At 39.2% G+C, this 26,496-nt stretch overlaps 1 protein-coding gene across 4 annotated transcripts in view; it reads right to left on the bottom strand.

The window, feature by feature from the left end:
• Positions 1 to 26,496, bottom strand: part of TNIK (TRAF2 and NCK interacting kinase) — a 482,068-nt gene that overhangs the window by 151,417 nt on the left and 304,155 nt on the right. For all 4 annotated transcript variants that reach the window (XM_064275470.1, XM_064275471.1, XM_064275469.1 and 1 more), the window contains exon 5: positions 1,305 to 1,415. In XM_064275470.1, the coding sequence (XP_064131540.1) occupies positions 1,305 to 1,415 (111 nt within the window). The remainder of the gene's footprint in view (positions 1 to 1,304; positions 1,416 to 26,496) is intronic.

Consider the following 26,496-nt stretch of genomic DNA (forward strand, 5'->3'; position numbering starts at 1 on the left):
TCATAGATCTTGCAGCTTTGTGGTTCTTCTTCAGAATTGCCTTGGCTATTCCTGGCCTTTTACATTTCCATATAATTTTTTAAAAATCATCTTGTCAGTTTCTAGAAATATACCTACTGGTATTTTGATTGGGAGTGCAATGAAACTATATATCAAATTGGCGAGAAATGACATTTTTAAATATTAAACCTTCCAATCCATAAATATGGTATACCTCATCCATTATTAAGCCTTCTTTAAATTCTCTCAGTAATGTTTTGTAGTTTTCAGTCTAAAAGTAGTTTGCATCTTTCAGTAAATTTATTTCTAAGTATTTGATTTTTATGTTACTATAAGTGTTATCATCTTAAAATTTCATTTTCTATTTGTTCTTTGCCTGACCTGGTTTGCATCTGATGAATAAAACATTATGTTTTTATGTCCTTCTTCCTTAACTTCCATTTATCCATCCACCCACCAAAACACTTAATCTATTTCTCAAAGGTATTTTTTGGACATGTGCTGAAAAACAGTTTTAGCTTTTGTTCTCTTCAATTAAGAAGGCACGACTTATAAATTAGTAACAATTACAAGGCAGATCTAGTAAGAACACTTGGTGGACATATAACAGCTTCTATATTAGTACTAAGAAAATTAAACTAGTGTGAAGAAACTAAAATATGCCCAATTACTTCTTTTCCCTGAAAATAAGGCACGATGGACCAGATTGTCTAGTTGTAGGCTTCGTGGGTATAGCTCGGTCAACAGGCAAAATCTTGTCCAGCTATTTCGGTTGATTTAAATGATTAAGTCTGTTAAACTAGGTTGTATGTACTGAAGTGGCTAACGTCACTCAACCTTTATAGAAAGGCATTACTACATTAGTTACAATCAATTAGTTATAATTTTTACAAACAGAAAACTCAAGTGAATGATTAAATACCTCAAAACAATTCATTTCTTGGGTGTAACCCTTCTTTATGATCTAAAATCAGATTTTTAATTGAAAATACCATTGGAAATGAATCCTTGGTAAGGGAATTGACCCAATGTTGCCCTTTAAATGGAGGTACACATGGCCTTCACAACCTTTTCCTCTAACGGTACCCAGAATGGCTCTCTTTTCTATCAGAGCACATCTCCACACCAACTCAACCCTCACCACGACTACCACTACCACCATCATTGTTAGGATAAAGCTTAAAAGAGATCTCCAGTATGCTTATGAATTTCAGTGGAAGGTTTAAAACAAAGTTCAACATCTCCCAAAATATCCAGCGTTACCGTCAGACATTGAGGTAGGCCTGTCCCCACTTGTCACGTACCCGTAAGATCTCCCTGCAGATGTACGCAATCCATTCCTCCTTCAACGTGTTGCCTTTTGTGTTCTTGATCAGATCAGTGACAGAGCCAGCGCCACAAAACTCCATCACCAACTGGCAAGGGAAGCAAACATGTGATTATAAAAATTACATTTTCACAGCTTCCACTAGGTTGGGTTAATAAAACAAACAGATTCCAGTTGGCTGCTTTAGAATGCCATCCCTATAAAGAAAAAGTGATCATTAAACAATGTATCAAACATAAACTTTTAACTTAATTTCCTCCCAAAACGGTTTTTTTAAGTTCCCAACCTGAAAGTTGTATGTGGAAATTGAGAAAAGTCTTCTTAGTCTAAGTCATTTTTCAAATGGGGACTGGTAGGTGGTCCAGACCTCATTAAGAATCTCTTTGTGTTTTTCCCCAGCATCCTAACTCATCTGGCCTACAAAAACAGGATCATTCTCCTGTCAGAAAGAGCTATGGTTCTCTAAGCAGTCCCCAGTTAGGACAAGAAGAGTGCACATTGTTTGTTACTGGTTTGTGAGTGGCACTGTAAGCTGTCAGAGTGAGGACTATCTGTTTTTAATTAACGTCAGTAAATGTTCCCAGGAGTTTGGGCACATTGAATAAATTCAATAAACAATAAACCATAATTTAGCACCTTTCATCCAAAAAGCTCCAAGCTCTCTATAAATATAAATTCGTTGCAGCACTCAGCAACTTTATAAAATAGGCAGAAAATAAATATCTCCCTTACTTAACAGAGAAATAGAGACTAGAAGAGGAAAAGCAATCTATTTTACTGCTTGTACAACCATTTTCGAGGTTTACAAAAACACATCCATTTCCACACTTTTTCCTTCTTCTACAACAAAAATCACCGAGTTAGGCACTTATTTTTTTTCACTATATGAAGAAGATTAATTACATGAGAAGAATTCAGAATAACCAGCAACCAATCTATGACTTGACAGTAAAGACAAAACTAACATGGTGCCTTAATGAAATCTCGTTGATGGTTTTGGCAAAATGTACATTCCTGACATCACTACCAGGTCATCAGGTCCAAAATCTACCCCTCCAGGCTGCAAAATCTTCGGGACAAAAGTTATATTTTCTTGTTCGCTGTATTTCTGGTATCTAGTACAATATTGGGCAAAAGTAGAAACTCAATAAAAACTTATAAAATAAGTTTAATAAATGAGTTTCTAATACCTATTCTGACTTGTCTTCTTGTGATCCCACAAAGAGCGGGGAATCTCTCCATCTTTTCCAGAAGGGCCAACAGAAGTTGAGAGAATTATAAGGAATTTTTGTAAGGCGATTTGGAAAATGCCCACAATAGGCTACATTCCAACCTGATAAAAATTGTGAAACTACCATATCTGACAACCAGGAAGCTATCAAAGACCACAAGGCCATGTCTCAGAGGACTCAGGAGTTAACCTGAAGAGGCTCCCATTGGCCAAAGATGAGATAATTTGAGCATCAAGAAGAATAATAATTTCTATTTCTTGAAATATATTTAATATGTTTAATTAAATGAGTTAATAAAGAAATCCCCCACCTGCTCCAAAGCATATAACTGACAGTGTTAAAAGAAAATAAAGAACCAACTTCTTTTTCAAAAACTGGCAAATAAAGGAAAAGAATCAAGTATTTCATCCTGCCTTTCTTATACAAAATCTATCCCTAGGTAACTAAATAATGAGAGGGAAAGCTTATGTTTTTTTTGTTGTTGTTGTTGTTGGTTGGTTTCTGAACATTTTATTGTGGTTGGATGAAAGTTTACAGAGCAAATTAGTTTCCCGTTCAACAATTTATACACATTTTGTTTCATGACCTTGGTTGCAATCCTCTCAATGTGATGGCACTCTACCCACTTCCCCCGAGTTTCCCGTTTCCATTCGCCCATTTTTCCTGCCCCTTCCTGACTTCTGAACTTTGTTTTTGGGCAAATGCTGCCCTTTTTGTCTCCTATGGCTGACTGTTCTGAGAATTTTCCTTACAGGTATTATTGTTCACGTTACAGGCCTGTCTGTCGTTTGGCTGAAAGGTGAGCTCTGGGAGTAGGTTCATTTCCAGGTTGAAGGGTGTCTAAGAGCCATAGTCCTGGGGTTCTACCAGGCTCTATTAGACCAGTAAGTTTGGCCTTTTTTATGAACCAGAATTTTGTTGAAGGCTTACCTGTAAGAAAAAAAAGGTATTCCATCTCATATGTGAGGAAGGAATATATAATTAGAATACCACTCTTTTGCAGCCCCAGTGAATTAACAGATTTAGGGACTGATCATCAAAGGCTGCTAACATGACAAAGTAAAAAACAGCCAGATAGGATATGTCTCATGATAGGAGAATACAACATCATTTCAAAAAGTCTTGCCAAAACCAGAAAACAAACAAACAAAACCCTGAACTTAATTCTTCAGATTCAACTAGCAATTTACAGGAAATTCAGAGGACTGAGGAACATGTTAAGTCATGGGGATACAATCAGCAAAACCTAGACTAGGAAACGCCACAGGGCAAATAATCCGAATCTTCAACAAATAAAATGTAAGGGAGAAAAACAAAAGGTAGCGGGGAAACCTGTAGACTTAAAGATATTTAAGAAGATATACAAACCAGTAATAATGTATATACATTATTTGGATATTGAATTTTTTAAAAATTAAAAACTTGTGCAACGGCCCAGGACAGGAACCACTCCTGAAGCCAGCTCATCAGACATGGATTGGACTGGACAATGGGTTGGAGAAAGATGCTGATGAGGAGAGAGCTACTTGTATCAGGTGGACACTTGAGACTGTGTTGGGATCTCCTCTCTAGAGGGTAGAAGGGGTTAGAAACTGGCAAAACAGTCACGAAAGGAGACACTGGAAAGAGGGAGTGGGTTGACTCATTAGGGGGAGAGTTAAGTGGGAATATGTAGTAAGGTGTATATAAGTTTATACGTGAGAGGCTGACCTGACTTATAAACTTTCACTTACAGCACAATAAAAATTACTCAAAAAATAATATTACTAAGAGAATACTCTGAAGGAAAGACTGTATGGACTCAAATATATGCTGGATGCCTCTTTTCTAAAGGATTTTTTTTGGGGGGCAAGAGAAACCTTATATCTGGGTTCATATAATAAATAAAACCTAGACAGACTTTCAAAGTCATTAAGAAATAAATATGGTTTGTTAAATATAAAAAAAAAAAAACAAACTTGTGCGACAATTACAACTTTGAAAACACACTAGGTATTGATGATACTAAAGAAAACTCGTTAATATTTTTTAATTTTGATAGTGATACCATGATTATGTCAAAAAAGTTCCTATCTTTTGGAGAAACATGCTGAGATATTTATAGCTAAAACGATATGATGAGTAAGATTTGCTTCAAAAAAAGGCTGGAAAAGGCGAAAGCAGATGGAAGTATGGATGAGGTAGGGTTGGCCACTGGTGATGGTTGTTGGGGTTAGTTTTAGGCACATATGCTCAATGTACTGTTCTGTCTTACTGTTTGTTGTTGTTGTTCTGCCTACTTTTATGTATGTTGGTGGTTATCTATAATACAAAGTTAACAGAAATCCTGTCACGGGACAAACCATGGTCCAACGCCAGCAGCGTGGACAAAAGAAACACCCTGGGGTAGGAAGGCAAAAACATTTTCTCGAATGAGAAAAACATGCTTTTACCCCTTCTCCAAATGCCATTTTGAGAAAGGCAGTGACCAGACCTCCTACAAATGAAGCCACTGCCCTGGGTTCAGCTGGAGCAAACGTCCTACCCACTGAGCTCTATTAGGCCACGTAATTACAGTGCCCAGGGAAAGCAGTGGAAGCCCAGTGACTCCAGAGTCTTAAAATTAGATTGGATAAAATACTTTCAAATATTCAGTAGGAAACAGTCCTACTCTAGCCAGGCACTAATGTCAGTGATTTCTATAATTTGCTTCTCCATTGAGCTCCAGCTGAAGGCAGCTAAATTCTTTTCATCTCACTATGGAACAAAATGATTGTTAAATTATGCAATGGGATTTTTTTTTAGAAGGAAAATGAAGAAACCAGCATTTGCTAGCAAATGGTTCCTGCAGCCACACAGCAACAATGATAATTACTGCCACCACGCAGCGGGGACCTTCCCTCACCACAGGTACCCTCATCACATTAATAAACAGTAACAGGGCTCAACTTGCCAAGCCCAGAGGTGATAAATCAATAACTTTCCATCTCACAAGTTAGGAATAATGGATCATTAATATTCTCCCCAAAATAAAGTTGTCAAAGAGTTAGTTTACATTGGGGCAATAATACTCGCCAACATTTACTGTATGCCAGGCACTGGGCTAAGTGATTTGCTATTGCTATTTTGTTAGTTGTTCATTTCCTCAATGCCCCTTTCCTTACTTATTTGGAAATGGAGTTTAGTTATGGTCTGCAGCCTTATCTATAGTATGCACTCATTAAGTAACTAGAACAGAATTAAAATAGAGTGCTTTCTCAATTACTAGCCATGGGACATCAGGCATGTTCCCTGGCCACCCTAGGCTCATTTCCTCTCCTGGCTATGCTACTGTTAGGTGCCGTTGATTTGATTTTCGATTCACAGCCACCCCATTTGACAGAGTAAAACTGCCCCATAGGGTTTTCTAGGCTCTGATCTTTATGGGAGCAGATCACCAGGTCTTTCTCCCAAGGAGCAACCGGATGGGTTCGAACTGCCAACCTTTTGGTTAACAGCCCAGTGCTTAACCACTGTGCCACCAGGGCTCCTTTACCACAACTATAAACTACAAATAAAAACATCAACCTTATAGATTTGATGTGAATATTAATTGTGTCTATGGATATAAAGTCCCCAGCATCCAGAAATTTCTTGGTCTGTCTGCATTTATAAAAGAGCCACCAAGAAGAGCTTCTGAGTTGGAAGATGGTATCAGTGGCTCCCCAACATCCTCTTGAATTGGATGCTGAAGAGACAGGGCTGAAAGGAGCTTATAAAGTATATTGGGAGCATGTGTTTCTAAAACCTCTATTAACGAAAAACGTACCAAGGACACATCTTTTTTTTCAAGCTTGTATCACACAGCAAGAAGACACAGGAGTGTATTCCAGGGCTCTGGGTCTTTTTATTTGTGGGGGTGAGGGGACATCAGAAGGACTGTTAACATTGGAAATCTCACTCAACACCAACTAAACAACTGGGTCAGAAAATGAAATACACATGTGTTTAACCTGGGAAGGGAGAAGGAAGGTTAAGTTGAAGGTGTTGGACAGATCTGTGCTCAGGCAGGGAAGACACAGGATGGGATAGGGATATTCTCTATCCAAATAAAAGCTTACTTGTAAAACACAAAGTGTTCTGACATTCTTCACAGTTTGCATGGCTGATTATTACATATTTTTGTCTGTTGTCTTACATTTCTGAGAAAAACCAGCTGCTGTCAGGTCGGCCTCAGACTCACGGCAATTCCGTGTGTATCATAGTAGAAATGTGCTCCATACACGTTCCAATGGCTGAATTTTCAGAAGTAGATTACCAGGACTTTCTTCCAAAGTACCTCTGGGTGGACTCAAACTGCCAGCCTCTCGGTTAGCAGCCTTGTCTGTTTGCACCACACAGACAGGTAGGATTTTTTTCTTAGAAGTTGGAGAGAGGGGCTTGTTTACTATGTTCTCAAGTGCTTCTGTCTCTGCAGGATAATACTGAAGGAGGAGTCTTTGGCCTCAGCTAATTTCAGAAGGAGTTTCAGAAGCATTATCTGAGTCAGCCCTGCGCCCACCTCTCACAGGGCCCAGGGGCCTTCAGTGTAGAATCAGCAGAGGTGGTCACTTCTAATTTTCCCTTTCCATCACAAGGCATCTCTGAGAGAATTAAAAATCGTTTATTTTCAGAGCCAACCTAAAAGGCTAGGATGATTTCTAGGGTCTCTAAAGGATTCACACACTAGAGAGTTAGCTAGTTTTTAGTTCCTGTACCAAGAAATAAAGTCTTGAGATGATGTTTTAAAACTGCAGACACTAGCCCAGAATACCCTGACAGGAACTCCTTCTTCCCAAACATCACCAGTCAGTCACCCACAGTTCAAATGACTACTCCTAGACCCCTTCTTGTTTTATAGGAAAAGGAGGGGTTGGGAAGCTGGATGAGGAAGAGGAGTGAACCTGAGGATGCAGACCTGCCTAAAATGAGAGTGGAGTTTGCACCAAGTGGGTGATGGGGCCCTAAGGAAAGGACAGGAAGATAAACTTCCAAGAATTCACACCACCACCAAGGGTCAGCCTATTGACCTCGAAGGTCCAGAAACATCAGTGAGGCATGGAGTATTCTATCATGAATGGATGTGAATAGCCACGGATGGCATCTGCATGACTTATGAAGGTGTAAATAAAACCCACCACCCATCTTCCAGTTTGTCATTCTGTGCTGGCTTGCCTGTTGCTGTGATGCTGGAAGCTATGCTACTGGTATTTCAAATATCAGCAGAGTCACCTATGGTGGGCAGGTTTCAGCAGAGCTTTCAGACTAAGGGAGACTAGGAAGAAAGGCCTGGTGATTTACTTCTGAAAATGAGCCAGCAAAAACCTTATGGATCACAACAGAACACTGTCTGACTCACTTGCTTGGATACGTCATCAGGAGGGATCAACCACTTGAGGATGACACCTTATTTGGTGAAGGAAAGGACCAATGAGGACGTGGGAGACCCTTGGTGGGATGGATTGGCACAAAAGCTGCAACGATGGACTCGAACATGCCAGTGGTTGTGAGGATGATGCAAGGCTGGGCAATGTTTTGTTCTGTTGTTATTGGGTCTCCATGAGTTGACAGCAGCTATCATGTATCTGTTTGTCTTGTCTATCTCTCTCTATCTAAAAAAAAATCCAAACTCAGTAACTTTGTTCAAATGATGCTTCATTTGCCAAAAGTATGTTAAGCCTCACTGTATAAAACATGTGAGAAGTATAATAATTTTTAGGTATACATTTGCATACATTTGTAATTTCAATTATGACTTAATGAAAAAAGTAAAGCTATTGGCAATTTCCCATTTGGAAAAGACAGCTAAATAGTCTTTTGCATTCATTTTTACACTAGTATGTATTTGAAGAAAAGAAAAAAATTGCTGTGGTTTCCGAATCATATTTTTAGACCTGAAAAGAGAATGCCTGAACCACAAATTCTATAAGTCTTCCAAAGATGAAAAGATAAGTCTTCCTAGAATGTGAACTGTTTCAAACTTTGTCAATAAAGCTTCTGGATAATGAACAACTTTATATCTTGAAAACGACAATGACAGTCTGAGTTTACTAAGCCAACCGGTATTTTGAGCAACCAAGATGGCTGCCCAAAGGAAAGGTCCAGTAGGTACGCTCAGGAGCTGCCTCCACGGACGGAGACAGCCATTTCAGTTAGCACGGTGGCATACAAGTAAATGCTAGAGAGCTCAGTGGCATCTTAGCTTTCATATCTAACACCCAAATTTCACACTATGCATGCAAGATCTTCTGGAAAACTTTTCCTGGTAGCGGTAAAACATTACATGTCCATTTCTCCCGTGGACCCAATCATAGAAATTAAGCTTAAAGGTGTAAGAAATTGACAACTCTGCATCTAATGCTACCCAAATAGAAGAATTTGACGTGGATATGGGTTTGGTAGCTGAGATTTTTGGGAAGCACAACATAAACAGGAATATAAAACATAAAATTAATCTAGATTAGGAATCAGAAGGGTTTCATGGGCCACTAGCAAAAGAACTTTGAGCATATAAAAAGCCTTCCTTTTGTAAGGTAAAGAGCAGTTTAAGCACAGTTCAAACGAAATGCATTGGGAAAAAAGAAATTGTTTTCATATTCTTGTCAAAGAACCATCCATTAATTCATAAAAGGGGCTCTATTAAAGCTGAACTCAAGCCCACGTTGCAAGGTATGCAACTGTGTGTAGCTTTAGATCCGTGTTTGTATCTGGATACCTTACATTCTGTCTCTATGGATCATCCAATGGGGCAGTTGGGACTGGGAAACTGTTTCTAACCACTCCTATATTTACCAAATTCAGCCTTTTAGAAGTTTCACCTCACAAAAAACAAGATTCAACAGCTTCTCTAGACAAGTGACTTAGTTTTTATGTATGTAGAAAGATCATTCTTAATTTATAAAAGTAACAAACACAGGTTAAAAACAATCCAAATCAATGAAAGCCTCATTTCTGATACACAGAACTAGGAGAAATTTTAATGAACTGTTCAAAAGATTTGACTATGAGTAGTTGAATTTTTAATGGTGTTATCTGTAGCACCTTGACTCTAAAATCTTAAAATAACCAAAAAATGTAGTGGGCATGATTTTTTGCCAAGCCAAGACACTGCAACAATGTAAATCCAAAATACAACAGACTTAGGGTTGGGGCGGTGGCCAACGTCACTGAAGACTTTAGAAAAGATGATTCATTGGTAGTTGAATGACTTCATGTCTTGGATCATCTTGGTATCTCACTTACTTTTGAGAACTGCAAGATTCTGGGTGCTTGGTAGCGCCACCAGAGATGATCCAGTATGGGGCTTGGACAGGTAGTATGAGGGCATGAAGCTGAGCATGTATGGAAGACAAAAGGGAGTGATGGGGCCCCCGGTGCAAACTGCAGTGAGCAAGTCCCCTCTAAACAGCTGGTATTCTGCTCAAACATATAGCTGCTATTTGGGATTTCAGGCTTGACATTTCTAAATTAGAACTAAAACCACACCCCATTTGTGCACCAAACTAAACACATCTACAGGCTGCACTTAGCCTCTGGGCTACCAGTTGGCAAATTCGGACCTAGTCCAGGGTCATCATTTTTAGAGATGAGGAAACCAAATGCCAGACACTGCCTTCTGTCAAGGCAATCTAGCCTCTGAATTCCCAGGCCAGTTTTCAGCCAGCTGCTAGAATGTTTGCCCCCTAAGAGGCATATACTATACTTTCTTGATTCTTAGCTCTGCAAGTCTACAATGTTACAATTGAATGAATGAATGGCTTATTGAGTCATTCCAGTACAATGCTCCACTCTCTTACTTGACCAGCCAACATTTCAGATGCTCAGTAGAATTTTATTTCCTTTTCTGAGATATTTGAGCCTGTGATTGTTACGGTGGTATCAAAAGCGACAACAAAATATGTGTCATTTTGCTTTCTGATTTTAGAGAGATTTGTTTAGCAGATACTATTTCTCACTCGGTCCACTCAGTCCCAGTGTCTGAATGGCACGCAGCAAGAAGGAGTGCCTCTTCACTACGGTGCTGCAGCTGAACGAGATGGCAATGCCATGTCAGGAGCTCGCCCAATTTCCGAGAGATCGGCATCTTTATTGAAAGAGCTCCCTTTTTGATTTCCGGATCAGGCCCTAAGCAGTTGATAAAGGAGAATTACTTGGCCATTATCAGAAGTAGTTGTACTTTCACAAAGAGCCGGTACTAAACAAGTGTTTATCTTTTCAAGACTGATGGAATTCGCACAGATGATAATTCAATCAGAGACCTCAAACAGCACCCGTATTGGCCAGTAGGGTATGTGCAAATCTCTGTCCTCTGGTCACAAAAAAAGAAATATCTGGAGAAACATTTTATGTCATCTGAATACAGGGGACACGTTAGAAAGTGTTGCTCTTGGTTGCTACAAACTATGTCTCTCTATAATACAGAATGGTATTTTTATATGCCTGTAATTCTCATGAAAATGCAATTAGCATAAATAGTCAGTCATCTGTGACCTTTGCAATTATTTGATAAAACATTCCCAAAAGGTTTAATGTGCTTTTAAAAAATGTATTTCTTAGACTTCACAATAGTCTTAGTAGTAGCGAACAGGTCTTTCTATGTTATTTCAAAGTTGGGGAAACTGAGGAATGAAGATTAAAAGTATAATTTTAATAAACTTATTTGAGCACAGAGTTTCAACCTTATTCTGAACATCAACTTTTGATATCAGAAATATTTTTTATGACTAAAAGGAGATGAGTGTAGGGTTTAAGGGCCCAGCCCTGGTATCAGGCAGCCTGGGGTTAGCTAGCACACTGGTTTCCTCACTATTAGCTGTGAGATCCTACGCAATTTCCTAACCTCTCTCATCTGTAAAGTGGGGATAATGAGAGTATCTAAGTTCTAGAGTGGTGAAGCCCTGGTCAGACAATGGCTAACCATCCAGCTGCTAACCAAAAAGTAAACAGATGGAATCCACCAGCTGCTCCTTGGAAACCCTATGGAGCAGTTCTTCTCTGTCCTATAGGGCCGCTATAAGTCGGAATTGACACGGCAACAATAGGTTTGGTTTGAGTTTGGTTTAGATTGGTTGTAAAGGTCTAATGAAATAATATGACAGTGCAATCAAGCACAGTACTTGACACATGATAAGCAGGCAATAAATGCTGCCTGCCATTGTTGTCATTAACACAGAGAGGCCCAAATTTAGTGATCCAGAGGCCTTGGAGTAAGTACGTTCTTATTGTTGGTACGTGCTGTTTGAGTCATTTCTGACTCATAGTGACCCTGTGCACAACACAATGAAACACTACCCAGTCCTGTACCATCCTCACAGTCGCAGCTATGTTTAAGCCCATTGCTGCAGCCACTGTGTCAACTCATCTCATTTAGCATCTTCCTCTTTTTCACTGACCAAGCATGATGTCCTTCTCCAGGGACTAGTCAGTCCTGATAACATGTCCAAAGTACGCGAGATGACTCTCGCCATCTTCCCTTCTAAGGAGCATTCTGGCTACACTTCCTCCAAGGCAGATTTGTTCATTTTTCTGCCACTCCGTGGTATATTCAATATTCTTCACCAACACTAAAATTCAAACGTATCAGTTCTCCTTCGGTCTTTTTTATTCATCCATTGTCCAGCTTTTGCATGCATATGAGGAAACTGAAAATACCATGGCTTGGGTCAGGCGTATCTTAGCCCTCAAAGTGACATTTTTGCTTTTTAACACTTTAAAGAGGTTTTTTTGCAGCAGATTTGTCCATTGCAATACATCATTAGATTTCTTGACTGAATTGGTCCAGTTGTGAGGACTACAATGTTATATTCTATAGCCAAGCTCCCACCAATATTTCAATCTGGCAATTATTTCCTACCTATTATGTTTCTGTATTGCCTTCACTTTTCCAAACTCTTCCTTGATTTGCTATAGAAATTAAACAAAGAAATGATACTCTTGTTGTCACTGGCTTGTAATAATTTTGTAGCTCCATCCCCAGGGACACAGAGGCTTCTGGACAATGGCTTGTGGGAACCGTCAGAACAGTCCTTGGCATGAGCCTGAGTCTGACATGTGCTGACATGTTAGGAGGGCTTCCTGGAGGAGGGGCTGGGTTAGCCCTGGAAGGATGGATCCATGTGAGGACAGTTGGCCACAGTTCTTTGGCTGTGCAGAGGCCTCTAAGCATTCAGAAAGAGGCCATTTGCCCTCCTTCTTCCAAACCGGCAGAATGTGGGGCCTGTAACCATCACACTTTGTCATATACAAGCAGAGAAGGCAAAATGTGAAGGCATGTGGCCTGAGTTTGGCAATGATCACGGCCTACAGATCTCACAGAGCTGCTCTCTGTCAAGTTCAGGAACAGGATTAGCTTATTGTAACAGCCTCCTAACTGGTGTCTTTGTGTTATGGATTGAATTGTGTCCCCCAAAGTATGTGTTGTAAATCCTAAACCCCTATACCTGTGGATGCAATCCTATTCATGAATAGGGCTTTCTTTGTTATGCTAATGAGACCATATCAATGTAGAGTGTGTTTTAAGCCAATCACCTTTGAGGTATAAAAAAAGCAGATTAGACACACAGAAGGAAGCATAAACGGAGAAGACACATACCACATGAAGATCACCAAGGGACCAAGGAACAGAAGCTAAAAAGAGACAAGGACCTTTCCCAGCGCCAAAAGAGAGAGAAAGCCTTTCCGTAGAGCTGGTGTTCTGAATTCGGAGTTCTAGTCTCCTAATCCATGGGAAAATAAATTTCTGTTTGTTAAGCCTTTTGCTTGTGAGATATCTATTATAGCAGCACTAGATAACTATGACATCCTGCTTCTACTCTAGTCCCCGTCCAGTCTATTAGTTCAGCAACAGAGTGATCCCTTTAACACATGGGTCAGATCACATGACTCCTCCATTTAGAACCCTCCCTGGCTCCCCCACCTCACCAAAGCAAGCTGACATCTTTACAACAGCCCCTAAGTCCCTGTATGACCTGGTCCCAGGTCCCAAGTCCTGCCTCCGTCATCTCCCTTGTCTCTCCCTTTCATTCACTCTATTCCAGTCACGCTGGCCTCATGGTTTTTCTGAAAAACACCAGGCCTGGAATATCTTTCCTCAAGTTAACTACAAAGGGACTTAGGCTGACCAGTGCACTTATCACTGCAACCCAACCTGCTCGCCCCATTACTGTCCCCTGCTCAATCAGCACTTATTTAGCTTCTAGCATTCTCTATAATTTGCTTACTTAATACATTTAGTGTTTGTGGTCTGTAGCTAGAATGTAAGCTGCATGAATGAATGCCTTCATCACTTTTGTCACTGGTGTATTCTGAGTGCCTAACACAGTGCCTTGTACCTATGAGTGCTTGATATACATTTGTTGGATGAATGAATGAATGAGTGGGTGAGTGAATAAACAAAAAGAGCGTATACACACACGCAGGCTGTTGGTTCCCAGCAGGGGAGAAGCAATGGGCCAGAGTGAGAACTGGTGGGCAGCAACTCATTTCCAGAGTGCAAAATCTCCTGTTAACACCTCGCAGACACCAAAAGGCTTGCTGCCTTCCCAGAGTACCAATCTAAAAACGACTGCAGGTTGTGTTCATTAAAAAAAAAATTTCCAGTGCCTTTCACAGAGCATTAGGCCAAGCTAAACCTTCATGTATCATTCTGGCCCAGCATCACACATTGATGAGCTCTGAGACACTGTGAGAGTCAACTGACTTCTCTTGTTGTTGCTAGGTGCCACAGAGCTGGTTCTGACTCACATCAACCCCATATACAACAGAACAAAACACTGCCCAGTCCTGTACCATCCATAGGATGACTTCATTACCCAAAAACCAAACCCAGTACTGTTGAGTCAATTCCGACTCATAGCGACCCTATGGGACAGAGTAGAACTGCCCCACAGAGTTTCCAAGGAGCATCTGGCGGATTCGAACTGCTGACCCTTTGGTTAGCAGCCGTAGCACTTAACCACTGTGCCACCAGGGTTTCTGATGACTTCATTAGGACCCAATAAAATGAATGACAACTAATTTTTCCTTCAGCTGTAAAAATCTCAGAATTAAGAAAAACTAAAAGTGAATCAAGCCCTGACTGACCACCCCACTTCTTCCTTCAACCAAGACTCGGAAATAAGTACCCAAATTTTAACAGTTCAACCTAACAAGAAAATCAGCTGTCTTTTCCAGCCCACTTCAGGAAAGTAATGATAATAAACGTTAGCTGTGACTGATCTTGATCTAATTGTTACTATCACAGGCTATAAGCTGGGAGGTGATTCCAAACCTACAGAAATGCTTTCTTTTAATTTGGAAACATAGCTCCGAATAAATGAAAAACGTTCCTATAGACAGCATTAAAATACATACCATTCTCTACTTGTCATCTGCTGCAGCTTAAGGCAATACAGGCTCACTGCTAAAATGCTAGACTTTTAACAATCTAGAAGTCATATGGGAACAGAGACATCCCAAATTGTGTCACCTCATCATATCCTGTTAAACCTGAACTCTCAAAATGGAATTCTCAAAAGAACCTGTAGCAACCAGGCTTGTCACAACTATATCATTTTTATTCACAAAACATTTATTTGTCATCATCTTATGCCCAGCACCTTCCTAGTGCTGAGAAGGTCGCTGAAATGCAAAGAACAGAGTTCTTATCCTCAGAGAGCTGACTGTCCACATGAGAGGCAAAGACAGCCCAGTGAGAAGCAACAAAAATGAAGAAAAGGGAGGAGTGGTTCAGGTGTGAGACCTAAGAGAAACATAAGAAAAAGCAGACATGACTGAAAAAAAAAAAAAAAAAACTTAAAAAAATTACTACCTAGAGAGAAATATCTTCATCACTATTGGTATGTTTATCCTAGACATTTCTATATGCCAATATGTGTGTGCATTTATGTACATATATAACGTGTATATTTTTCCCTTTCTCTTTCTTTTCACAGAAATGAAAAACCATACTTTACCTAATTATAGCCCTTAAAGAGGGCTTTTTTAAAAAAAAGAACGTTATAATTGTAAATGCCCATTTGTAAATACAGATCTATGTCATTTTAATTGGCTACATAGTATTCCTTAATGGGTGTAACAATTTACTTAAGTGATTCCCACTGGTAAACTTGTATATACATCTTTATTAGCAACCCAGATATTTATTTCCTGAAAGTGAAATACTATGTGCTTTTTTGTGGATATAAAAACTTCTTGTGGAGATATATATATATATATGTAATGCCCCCGTTATTCATAAGGTTTCATTGTCTAACTCTTTTCAGAAGTAGACTGCTGAGTCCTTCTTCCTAGTCTGTCCTAGAAAATATTAAATGATGCAGGAAGCATCAAAAGAAGATGGAAGGAATACACAGAGTCATTATACCAATAAGAATTAGTCAATGATCAGCCATTTCAAGAGGTGCCATATGATCAGGAACTGATGGTACTGAAGGAAGAAGTCCAAGCTGCACTGAGGACATTGCCAAAAAACAAGGCTCCAGGAATTGACGGAATATCAATTGAGATATTTCAACAAACAGATGCAGCGTTGGAAGTGCTTATTCATCTATGCCAAGAAATATGGAAGACAGCTTCCTTGGCAACTGACAGAAAGAGATCCATATTTATGCCTATTTCCAAGAAAGGTGATCCAACCAAATGCAGAAATTATAGATCAATATCATTAATATCACACGCAAGCAAAATTTTGCTGAAGATCATTCAAAAGTGGCTGCAGCAGTATATCGACAGGGAACTGCCAGAAATTCAGGCCAGATTCAGAAAAGGACGTGGAACCAGAGATATTGCTGATGTTGGATGGATCCTGGCTGAAAGCAGAGAATACCAGAAGGATGTTTACCAGTATTTTATTGACTACGCAAAGGCATTGGACTGTGTGGATCATAACAAATCATGGATAACAGTGCGAAGAATGGGAATTCCAGAACACTTAATTGTGCTCATGAGGAACCTTTACATAGATCAAGAGGCAGTTGTTCGGACCAAACAAGGGGATGCTGATTGGTTTAAAGTCAGGAAAGGTGTGCATCAGGGTTGTATCCTTTCACCATACCTATTTAATCTGTATGCTGAGCAACTAATCCGAGAAGCTGGACTGTATGAAGAAGAACGGGGCATCAGGATTGGAGGAAGACTCATTAACAACCTGCGTTATGCAGATGACACAACCTTTCTTGCTGAAAGTGAAGAGGACTGGAAGCACTTAACTGGTGAAGTCCAAAGATCACAGCCTTCAATGTGGATTACGCCTCAGCATAAACAAAAATCCTCACAACCGAACAAAGAAGCAATATCATGCAAACGGAGAAAAGACTGAAGTTGCAAGGATTTTATTTTACTCAGATCCACAAACAACACCCATGGAAGCAGCAGCCTAGAAATCAAAAGACACACTGCATTGGGAAAATCTGCTGCAAAGGACCTCTTTAAAGTATTAAAAAGCAAAGATGTCACCTTGAAGACTAAGGTGTGCCTGACTTAAGCCATGGTATTTTCAATTGCATCATATGCATGTGAAAGCTGGACAATGAATAAGGAAGACTAAAGAAGAACTGATGCCTTTGAATTGTGGTGTTGGCAGGAATATCGAATATACCATGAGCTGCCAAAAGAACGGACAAATCTGTCCTGGAATAAGTACAACAAGAATGCTCCTTAGAAGCAAGGATGGAGAGGCTGCGTTTACAAACTTTGGACACACTATTAGGAGGGATCAGTCCCTAGAGAAGGACATCATGCTTGGTAAAGTACAGGTCCAGCAGAAAAGAGGAAGACCCTCAATGAGGTGGATTGACACAATGGTTGCAACAATGGGCTCATGCACAACCATTGTAAGATGGCACAGGGCCGGGCAGTGTTTCCTTCTATCATGCATAGGGTTGCTATGAGTTGAAATTGACTCGACTGTATCTAACAACTACAACAATATATTTAATTCCAATTTCCCTCGTACCAACATCCACTCCCATGAACTATGGGTGTGAGTGTACACTCTGGAGATTATTAAAAAAAAAAAAAAATCCTTGCCAATCAAAAGCAATCTACAAATACAATGTAATCTCAATCCCAACACCACTAGCATTCTTTAAAGAGATGGGAAAACTACTCATTAGTTTTACAGGGAAAGGGAAGAGGCCCTGGATAAATAAAGCACTATTGAAGAAGAATAAAGACTAGCACTACCTGACCTCAGAACCTACTGTACAGCTATGGTAGTCAAAACAGCCTGGTACTGGTATGATAGACACACTGACCTACGAACAGAATTGAGAACCCAGATGTAAATTCATCCATCTATGGCCACCTGACCTTCGACTAGGGCCCAAAGTTCATCAAATGGGGAAAAGACAGTCTTTTTAAACAAATGGTGGTGGCAAAACTGGATGTTTATCTGCAAAAAAATGAAACAGGACCCATACCTCACATCATACACAAAAACTAATTCAAAATGGTTCAAAGACCTAAATATAAAACCAAAAACTATAAAGACCACAGAAGAAAAAATGGGATCAAAGTTAGACGTCCTAATACATGGCATTTTCAGGATACAAACCATAACTAACAACACACAAACTCTAGAAGATAAGCTAATAACTCGGATCTTCATCAAAAGACTTTACCAAAAGAGTAAAAAGAGGACCTAGAGACTGGGAACCAGTTTTTGACTATTACAAATCCAACAAAGGTCTCATATCTAATATCTACAGGAAAATCCAACACTTGTACAACAAAAAGACAATCCAATTAAAAAAGGGGCAAAGGAAATGAACAGACACTTCACCAAAGAAGACATTCAAGTGCCTAACAGACACATGAGGAAATGCTCGTGATCATTAGCCATTAGAGAAATGCAAATCAAAATCACTATGAGATACCATCTCACCCTGGCATTACTGGCACAAATCAAAAAAACAATATAACAAGTATTGGAGAGGCTATGGGGAGACTGGAACCCTTATGTGCTGCTGATGGGAATGCAAAATGATACAATCATTTTGGAAAACGGTATGGCGCTTCCTTAAACAGCTAGAAATAGAAATACCATATGATCTAGCAATTCCACTCCTAGGAATATATCCTAGAGAAATAAGAGCCGTCACACAAACAGACATATGCACACCCATGTTCACTGCAGCATTATTCACAATAGCAGAAAGATGGAAACAACCCCCATCAACAGATGAATGGATAAACAAACGTACATACATACATGTACGTACACACAATGGAACACTATGCAATGATAAAGAATAATGATGAATCTTCAAAACATCTCACAACATGGATGAATCTGGATGGCATTATGCTGACTGAAATAAGTCAATTACAGTGGAACGAACACTGTATGAGACCACTATAAAAACTCATGAAAAGCTTTACACATAAAAAGAAATAATCTTTGATGGTTACGAGGGAGGGGAGGGATGGGGATGAAAAAACACTATATAGACAATAGCTAAGTGGTAACTTTGGTGAAGGGTAAGTCAGTACACAATACTGGGGAATCCAGCACAAATTGTCCAAGGCAAAGTTGTGAAAGCTCCACAGACACATCCAAATTCCCTGAGGGACTGAATTACTGGGGTGAGGGCTGTGGGGACCATGGTCTCAGGGGACATCTAGCTCAATGGGCATAACATAGTTTATGAAGAAAATGTTCTACATTCTACTTTGGTGAGTAGCGTCTAGGGTCTTAAAAGCTTGTGTGCGGCCATCTAAGATACTCCACCGGTCTCATCCTGTCTGGAGCAAGGGAGAATGAGGAAAACTAAAGATACAAGGGAACTATTAGTCCAAATGACTAATGGACCACAAGCACTACAGCCTCCACCAGACTGAGTCCAGTACAACTAGATGTTGCCCGAGTACCACCACCAACTGCTCTGACAGGGATCACAACAGAGGGTCCCAGACAGAGCTGGAGAAAAATGTAGACCAAAATTCTAACTCATAAAAAAAGTCCACACTTGACCTTCTACACCACACACTAGGTGACCCACTATCAGGACACCTAAGCTGATTCAAGAATAGTGAAAGGACTCATAGGCTTATACATCTGGTAACAGCTCAAACCATCTGGTAATAGGACATAAGTGATTCAAAGGCTACAACAATCAATATAGTGCAATCTAGTAGCGCATTTGGGTGTACGGAAACAAAACAAAACAAGAAGATAAGACTCCGTGGGCAAATATAAAATAAATCATTACAATATCTTATAGATGGCTCGGAGACAGCAGTCGATATCAAATCACATAAAGAAGCTGACCATGATTGCCTCCCCAAACCCCAAATCAAACAATCAAAATCTTTCCCAAATGAAGACACATTCCTGGAATTGGCAGATGTAGAATATAAAAAACTAAGATACAGAACGCTTCAAGACATCAGGGATGACCTCAGAAATGAAATAAGGCAATCTACAGAAGCAGCCAAGGAACACACTGAAAAAGCAGTTGAAGCAATCAAAAAGATAATTCAAGAACATAGTGAAAAAATTAATAAGCTGCAAGAATCCATAGAGAGACAGCATTCAGAAATCCAAAAGATTAACAATAAAATTACCAAACCCAAAACCAAACCCACTGCCGTCGAGTCGATTCTGACTCATACCAACCCTATAGGACAGAGTAGAGTTGCCCCACACAGTTTCCAAGGAGTGCCTGACGGATTCGAACTGCCAGCCTCTTGGTTAGCAGCTATAGCACTTAACCACTACGCCACCAGGGTTTCCAATAAAACTACAGAATTAGACAATTCAATAGGAAGTCTGAGAAGCAGAATCGAGGAATTGGAATGCAGAGTAGGGGTGTTGGAGGATAAGGCACATGACACTAATATAAAAAATAGTTGAAGAAAAATCAGATAAAAGAATTAAAAAAAAAAATGAAGAAACACTAAGAATCATGTGGGACTCTACCAAGAGTAACTTGCATGTGACTGGAGTTCCAGAACTGGGAGGGATAACAGAAAATACAGAAAGAATAGTTAAAGATCTGTTGGCAGAAAACTCCCCTGGCATCGTGAAAGATGAAAGGATATCTATCCAAGATGCTCATCGAACCCCATACAAGAAAGATGCCAAAAGAAAATCACTGAGACATATTATCATCAAACTTGACAAAACCAAAGATAAAGGGAAAATTTTAAAAGCAGCCAGGGATAAATGAAAACTCACCTACAAAGGAGAATCAATAAGAATAAGTTCAGACTACTTAGCAGAAACCATGCATGCAAGAAAGCAATGGGATGACATATACACAGCACTGAAGGAGAAAAACCGCCAGCCAAGAATCATATATCCAGAAAAACTTTCTCTCAAATAAGGAAGTGATATTAAGATATTTACAGATAAACACAAGCTTAGAGAATCTGCAAAAACCAGGCCAAAGCTACAAGAATTACTAAAGGAAATTCTTTGGTCAGAAAATCGATAATATCAGATATCAACACAACACAAGGTCACAGAACAAAACATCCTGATATCAAATCAGGGAAATCACAAAAACAAAATAAGATTAATTAAAAAAAAAATGCTCAAAACAGGGAATCACTGAAGTCATTATGTAAAAGATTACAATAATCAAAAAAGAGTGACTAAATACAGGAGGCATAGATCTTCCATATGGGGAGGAAACCAAGGCGATGTAGGACAATACAAGTTAGGTTTTTACTTAGAAAAATAGGGGTAAATATTAAGGTAACCACAAAGAGGTCTAACAATTCCATATTTCAAAAGTAAAACCAAGATGAACATAACAACTCAGCAAAAATAAATTCAACTACTATAAAAGTGAGGAACACATAATTTACAAAGAAAAACTTCTTGGCACAAAAAAGTAAGTGGAAAAATGAAATTGTCAACAACACACACAAAAAGGCATCAAAATGACAGCACCAAACTCATACTTGTCTGTAATTACGCTGAATATAAATGGACTAAATGCACCAATAAAGAGTCAGAGAGTCGCAGGCTGGATAAAAAGACACGATCCGTCTATACGCTGCCTACAAGAGACACACCTTAGACTTAAGAGACACAAACAAACTAAAACTCAAAGGATGGAAAAAATACATCGAGCAAACAACAATCAAAAAAGAACAGGAGTGGCAATATTAATTTCTGACAAAACCGACTTTAAAGTTAAATCCACCACAAAGGATAAAAAAGGACACTACGTAATGATTAAAAGGATAATTTACCAGGATGATATAACCATATTAAATATTTATGTGCCCAATGACAGGGCTGCAAGATATATAAAACAAACTTTAACAGAACTGAAAAGTGAGATAGACACCTCCAGAATTATAGTAGGAGACTTCAACACACTGCTTTCAATGAAAGATAGGACATCCAGTAAGGAGCTCAACAGAGACACAGAAGATCTAATTGCTACAATCAACCAACTTGACCTCATAGGCTTATAAAGAACACTTCACCCAACAGCCGCAAGGTACACTTTTTTTTCTAGTGCACATGGAACATTCTCTAGGATAGATCACATATTAGGTCATAAAACAAACCTTTCCAGAATCCAAAACACTGAAATATTACAAAGCATCTTCTCAGACCATAAGGCCATAAACGTAGAAATCAATAACAGAAAAATCAGGGAAGAGAAATCACATACTTGGAAACTGAACAATACCCTGCTAAAAAAAGACTGGGTTATAGAAGACATTAAGGAGCGAATAAAGAAATTCATGGAATGCAACGAGACTGAAAACACTTCCTATCAAAAGCTCTGGGTCACAGCGAAAGCAGTACTCAGAGGTCAATTTATTTCAATAAATGTACACATGCATAAAGAAGAAAGAGCCAAAATCAGAGAACTGTCCCTACAACTTGAACAAACAGAAATAGAGCAACAAAAGAATCCATCAGGCACCAGAAGAAAACAAATAATAAAAATTAGAGCAGAATTAAATGAATTAGAGAACAGAAAAACAATGGAAAGAAATAACAAAGCCAAAAGCTGGTTCTTTGAAAAAATTAGCAAAATTGATAAACCAGGCCAGATTGACTAAAGAAATACAGGAAAGGAAACAAATAACCCAAATAAGAAATGAGATAGGCCATATCACAACAGACCCAACTGAAATTAAAAGAATCATATCAGATTACTACGAAAAATTGTACTCTAACAAATTTGAAAACCTAGAAGAAATAGATGAATTCCTAGAAACACACTACCTACCTAAACTAACACAAACAAAAATAGAACAACTAAATAGACCCATAACAAAAGAAGATATTGAAAAGGTAATCAAAAAACTCCCAACAAAAAATGTCCTGGCCCGGACGGCTTCACTGCAGAGTTCTACCAAACTTTCAGAGAAGAGTTAACACCACTACTACTAAAGGTATTTCAGAGCATAGAAAAAGATGGAACACTCCCTAACTCATTCTATGAAGCCAGCATAACCCTGATACCAAAACCAGGTAAAGACAGCACAAAAAAATTACAGACCTATAACCCTCATGAACTTAGATGTAAAAATCTTCAACAAAATTCTAGCCGATAGAATTCAATAACATATCAAAAAAATAATCCACCATGACCAAATGGGATTTATAGCAGGTATGCAAAGTTGGTTCAATATTAGAAAAACAATTAACGTAATCCACCATATAAATAAAAGACAAAAACCACATGATCTTATCAATTGATGCAGAAAAGGCATTTGATAAAGTCCAAAACCCATTCATGATAAAAACTCTCAGCAAAATAGGAAAAGAAGGAAAATTCCTCAATATAAAAAGGGCATTTATACAAAGCCAACAGCCAACATAATCCTAAATGGAGAGAGCCTGAAAGCATTTCCCTTGAGAATGGGAACCAGACAAGGATGCCCTTTATCGAGGCTTTTATTGAACATTGTGCTGGAGGTCCTAGCCAGAGCAATTAGGCTAGACAAAGAAATAAAGGGCATCCAGATTGGCAAGGAAGAAGTAAAATTATCTCTATTTGTAGACGACATGATCTTATACACAGAAAACCCTAAGGAATCCTCCAGAAAACTACTGAAACTAATAGAAGAGTTCAGCAGAGTATCAGGTTACAAGATAAACATACAAAAATCACTTGGATTCCGCTACATTAACAAAAGGAACATGGAAGAGGAAATCACCGAATCAATACCATTCACAGTAGCCCCCAAGAAAATAAAATACTTAAGAATAAATCTTACCAAAGATGTAAAAGACCTATACAAAGAAAACTACAAGGTACTACCACAAGAAACCAAAAGGGGCCTACATAAGTGAAAAAACATACCTTGCTCATGGATAGGAAGACTTAACATTGTAAAAATGTCTATTCTACCAAAAGCCATCTATATATACAATGCACTTCCGATCCAAATTCCAATGACATTTTTTAGTGTGATGGAGAAACAAATCACCAACTTCATACGGAATGGAAAAAAGCCCTGGACAAGTAATGCATTACTGAAAAAGAAGAACAAAGTGGGAGGCCTCACTCTACCTGATTTTATAACCTATTATACAGCTACAGTAGTCAAAACAGCCTGGTACTGGTACAACAACAGACACATAGACCGAAGGAACAGAACTGAGAATCCAGATATAAACCCATCCACATATGGGCAGCTGATATTTGACAAAGGCCCAGTGTCAGTTAATTGGGGAAAAGATAGTCTTTTTAACAAACGGTGCTGACATAACTGGATATCCATCCCCCAAAAAATGAAACAAGACCCATACCTCACACCATGCACAAAAACTAACTCGAAATGGATCAAAGACCTAGACATAAAGTCTAAAACGATAAAGATCATAGAAGGAAAAATAGGAACAACGTTAGAAGCCCTAATACAAGGCATAAACAGAATACAAAGCATTACTAAAAATGACGAAGAGAAACCAGATAACTGGGAGCTCCAAAAATCAAACACCTATGCTCATCCAAAGACTTCACCAAAAGTGTAAAAAGACCACCTAGAGACTGGGAAAAGATTTTCAGCTACCAACCAATGCCTGATCTCTAAAATCTACATGATTCTGCTATAACTCAAACACAAAAAGACAAACAACCCAATTAAAAATCAGGCAAAGGATATGAACACGCACTTCACTAAAGAAGACATTCAGGCAGCTAATAGATACATGAGGAAATGCTCTTGATCATTAGCCATTAGAGAAATGCAAATTAAAACTACAATGAGATTTCATCTCACTCCAACAAGGCTGGCATTAATCCAAAAAACACAAAATAATAAATGTTGGAGGGGCTGTGGAGAGATTTGAACACTTATACACTGATGATGGGAATGTAAAATGGTACAACCACTTTGGAAATTGATTTGGTGTTTCCTTAAAAAGCTAGAAATAGAACTACCATACGACCCAGCAATCCCACTCCTTTGAATATATCCTAGAGAAACAAGAGCTCTTACACAAACAGATATATGCACACCCATGTTTATTGCAGCACTGTTTACAATAGCAAAAAAATGGAAGCTTCCAAGGTGCCCATCAACGGATGAATGGACAAATACATTATGTTCATTCACACAATGGAATACTACGCATGGATAAAGAACAGTGATGAATCTGTGAAACATTTCATAATATGGAGGAACCTGGAAGGCATTATGCTGAGTGAAATTAGTCATTTGCAAAAGGACAAATATTATATAAGACCACTATTATAAGATCTTGAGAAATAGTTTAAACTGAAGAAGAACACATTCTTTTGTGGTTATGAGAGGGGGGAGGGAGGAAAGGTGGGAGAAGGGTACTTACTAATTAGATAGTAGATAAGAACTACTTTAGGTGAAGGGAAGCACAACACTCAATACAGGGGAGGTCAGCGGAACTGGACTAAACCAAAAGCAAAGAAGTTTCTTGAATAAACTGAATACTTCGAAGGTCAGCAAAGCAGAGGCAGGGGTTTGGGGACTATGGTTTAAGGGGATATCTAAGTCAATAGGCAAAATAAAAATCTATTAAGAAAACATTTTGTATCCCACTTTGAAGTGTGGCGTCTGCGGTCTTAAACGCTAGCAAGCGACCATCTAAGATGCCTCAGTGAGTCTCAACCCACCTGGATCAAAGGAGAATGAAGAACACCAAGGACACAAGGTAATTACGTGCCAAAGAGACAGAAAGGGCTACATGAACTAAAGAGTACATCATCCTGAGACCTGAAGGACTAGATGGTGCCCGGCCACAACCGATGACTGCCCTGACAGGCAACACAACAGAGAATCCCTGAGGACGCAGGAGAACAGTGGGATGCAGACCCCAAATTCTCATAAAAAGAGCAGACTTAATGGTCTGACTGAGAGTAGAAGGACCCCAGTGGTCATGGTCCCCAAACCTTCTGTAGGCCCAGGACAGGAACCATTCCCAAAGCCAACTTGTCAGACATGGACTGGCCTGGACAATGGGTTGGAGAGAGATGCTGATGAAGAGTGAGCTACTTGCATCAGGTGGACACTTGAGACTATGTTGGCATCTCCTCTCTGGAGGGGACATGGGAGGGTAGAGGGGGTTAGAAGCTGGCAAAATGGTCACGAAAAGAGAGACTGGAAGGAGGGAGCGGCTGTTTCATTAGGGGGCAAGTAATTGGGACTACGTAGTAAGGTGTATATAAGTTTATAAGTGAGAGACTGACTTGGTTTGTAAGCTTTCACTTAAAGTACAATAAAAATTATTTAAAAAATAAAAATAAAAACACCACACTTACTGGCCTGACAGAGATTAGAGAAACTCTGAGAGCATGGCCCCCAAATACACTTCTAGCTCAGTAATGAAGTCAGTCTTGAGGTTCACCCTTCAGTCAAAGATTAGACAGGTCTATAAAATAAAATGAGACTAAATGGGAACACCAGCCTAGGGGCAAGGATGAGAAGGTAGGATGGAACAGGAAAGCTGGTAATAGGGAATCCAAGGTTGAGAAAAGGAGAATG

This window comes from Loxodonta africana, chromosome 23 (assembly GCF_030014295.1).
Source record: "Loxodonta africana isolate mLoxAfr1 chromosome 23, mLoxAfr1.hap2, whole genome shotgun sequence".
In the NCBI taxonomy this organism is placed as follows: Eukaryota; Metazoa; Chordata; class Mammalia; order Proboscidea; family Elephantidae; genus Loxodonta; species Loxodonta africana.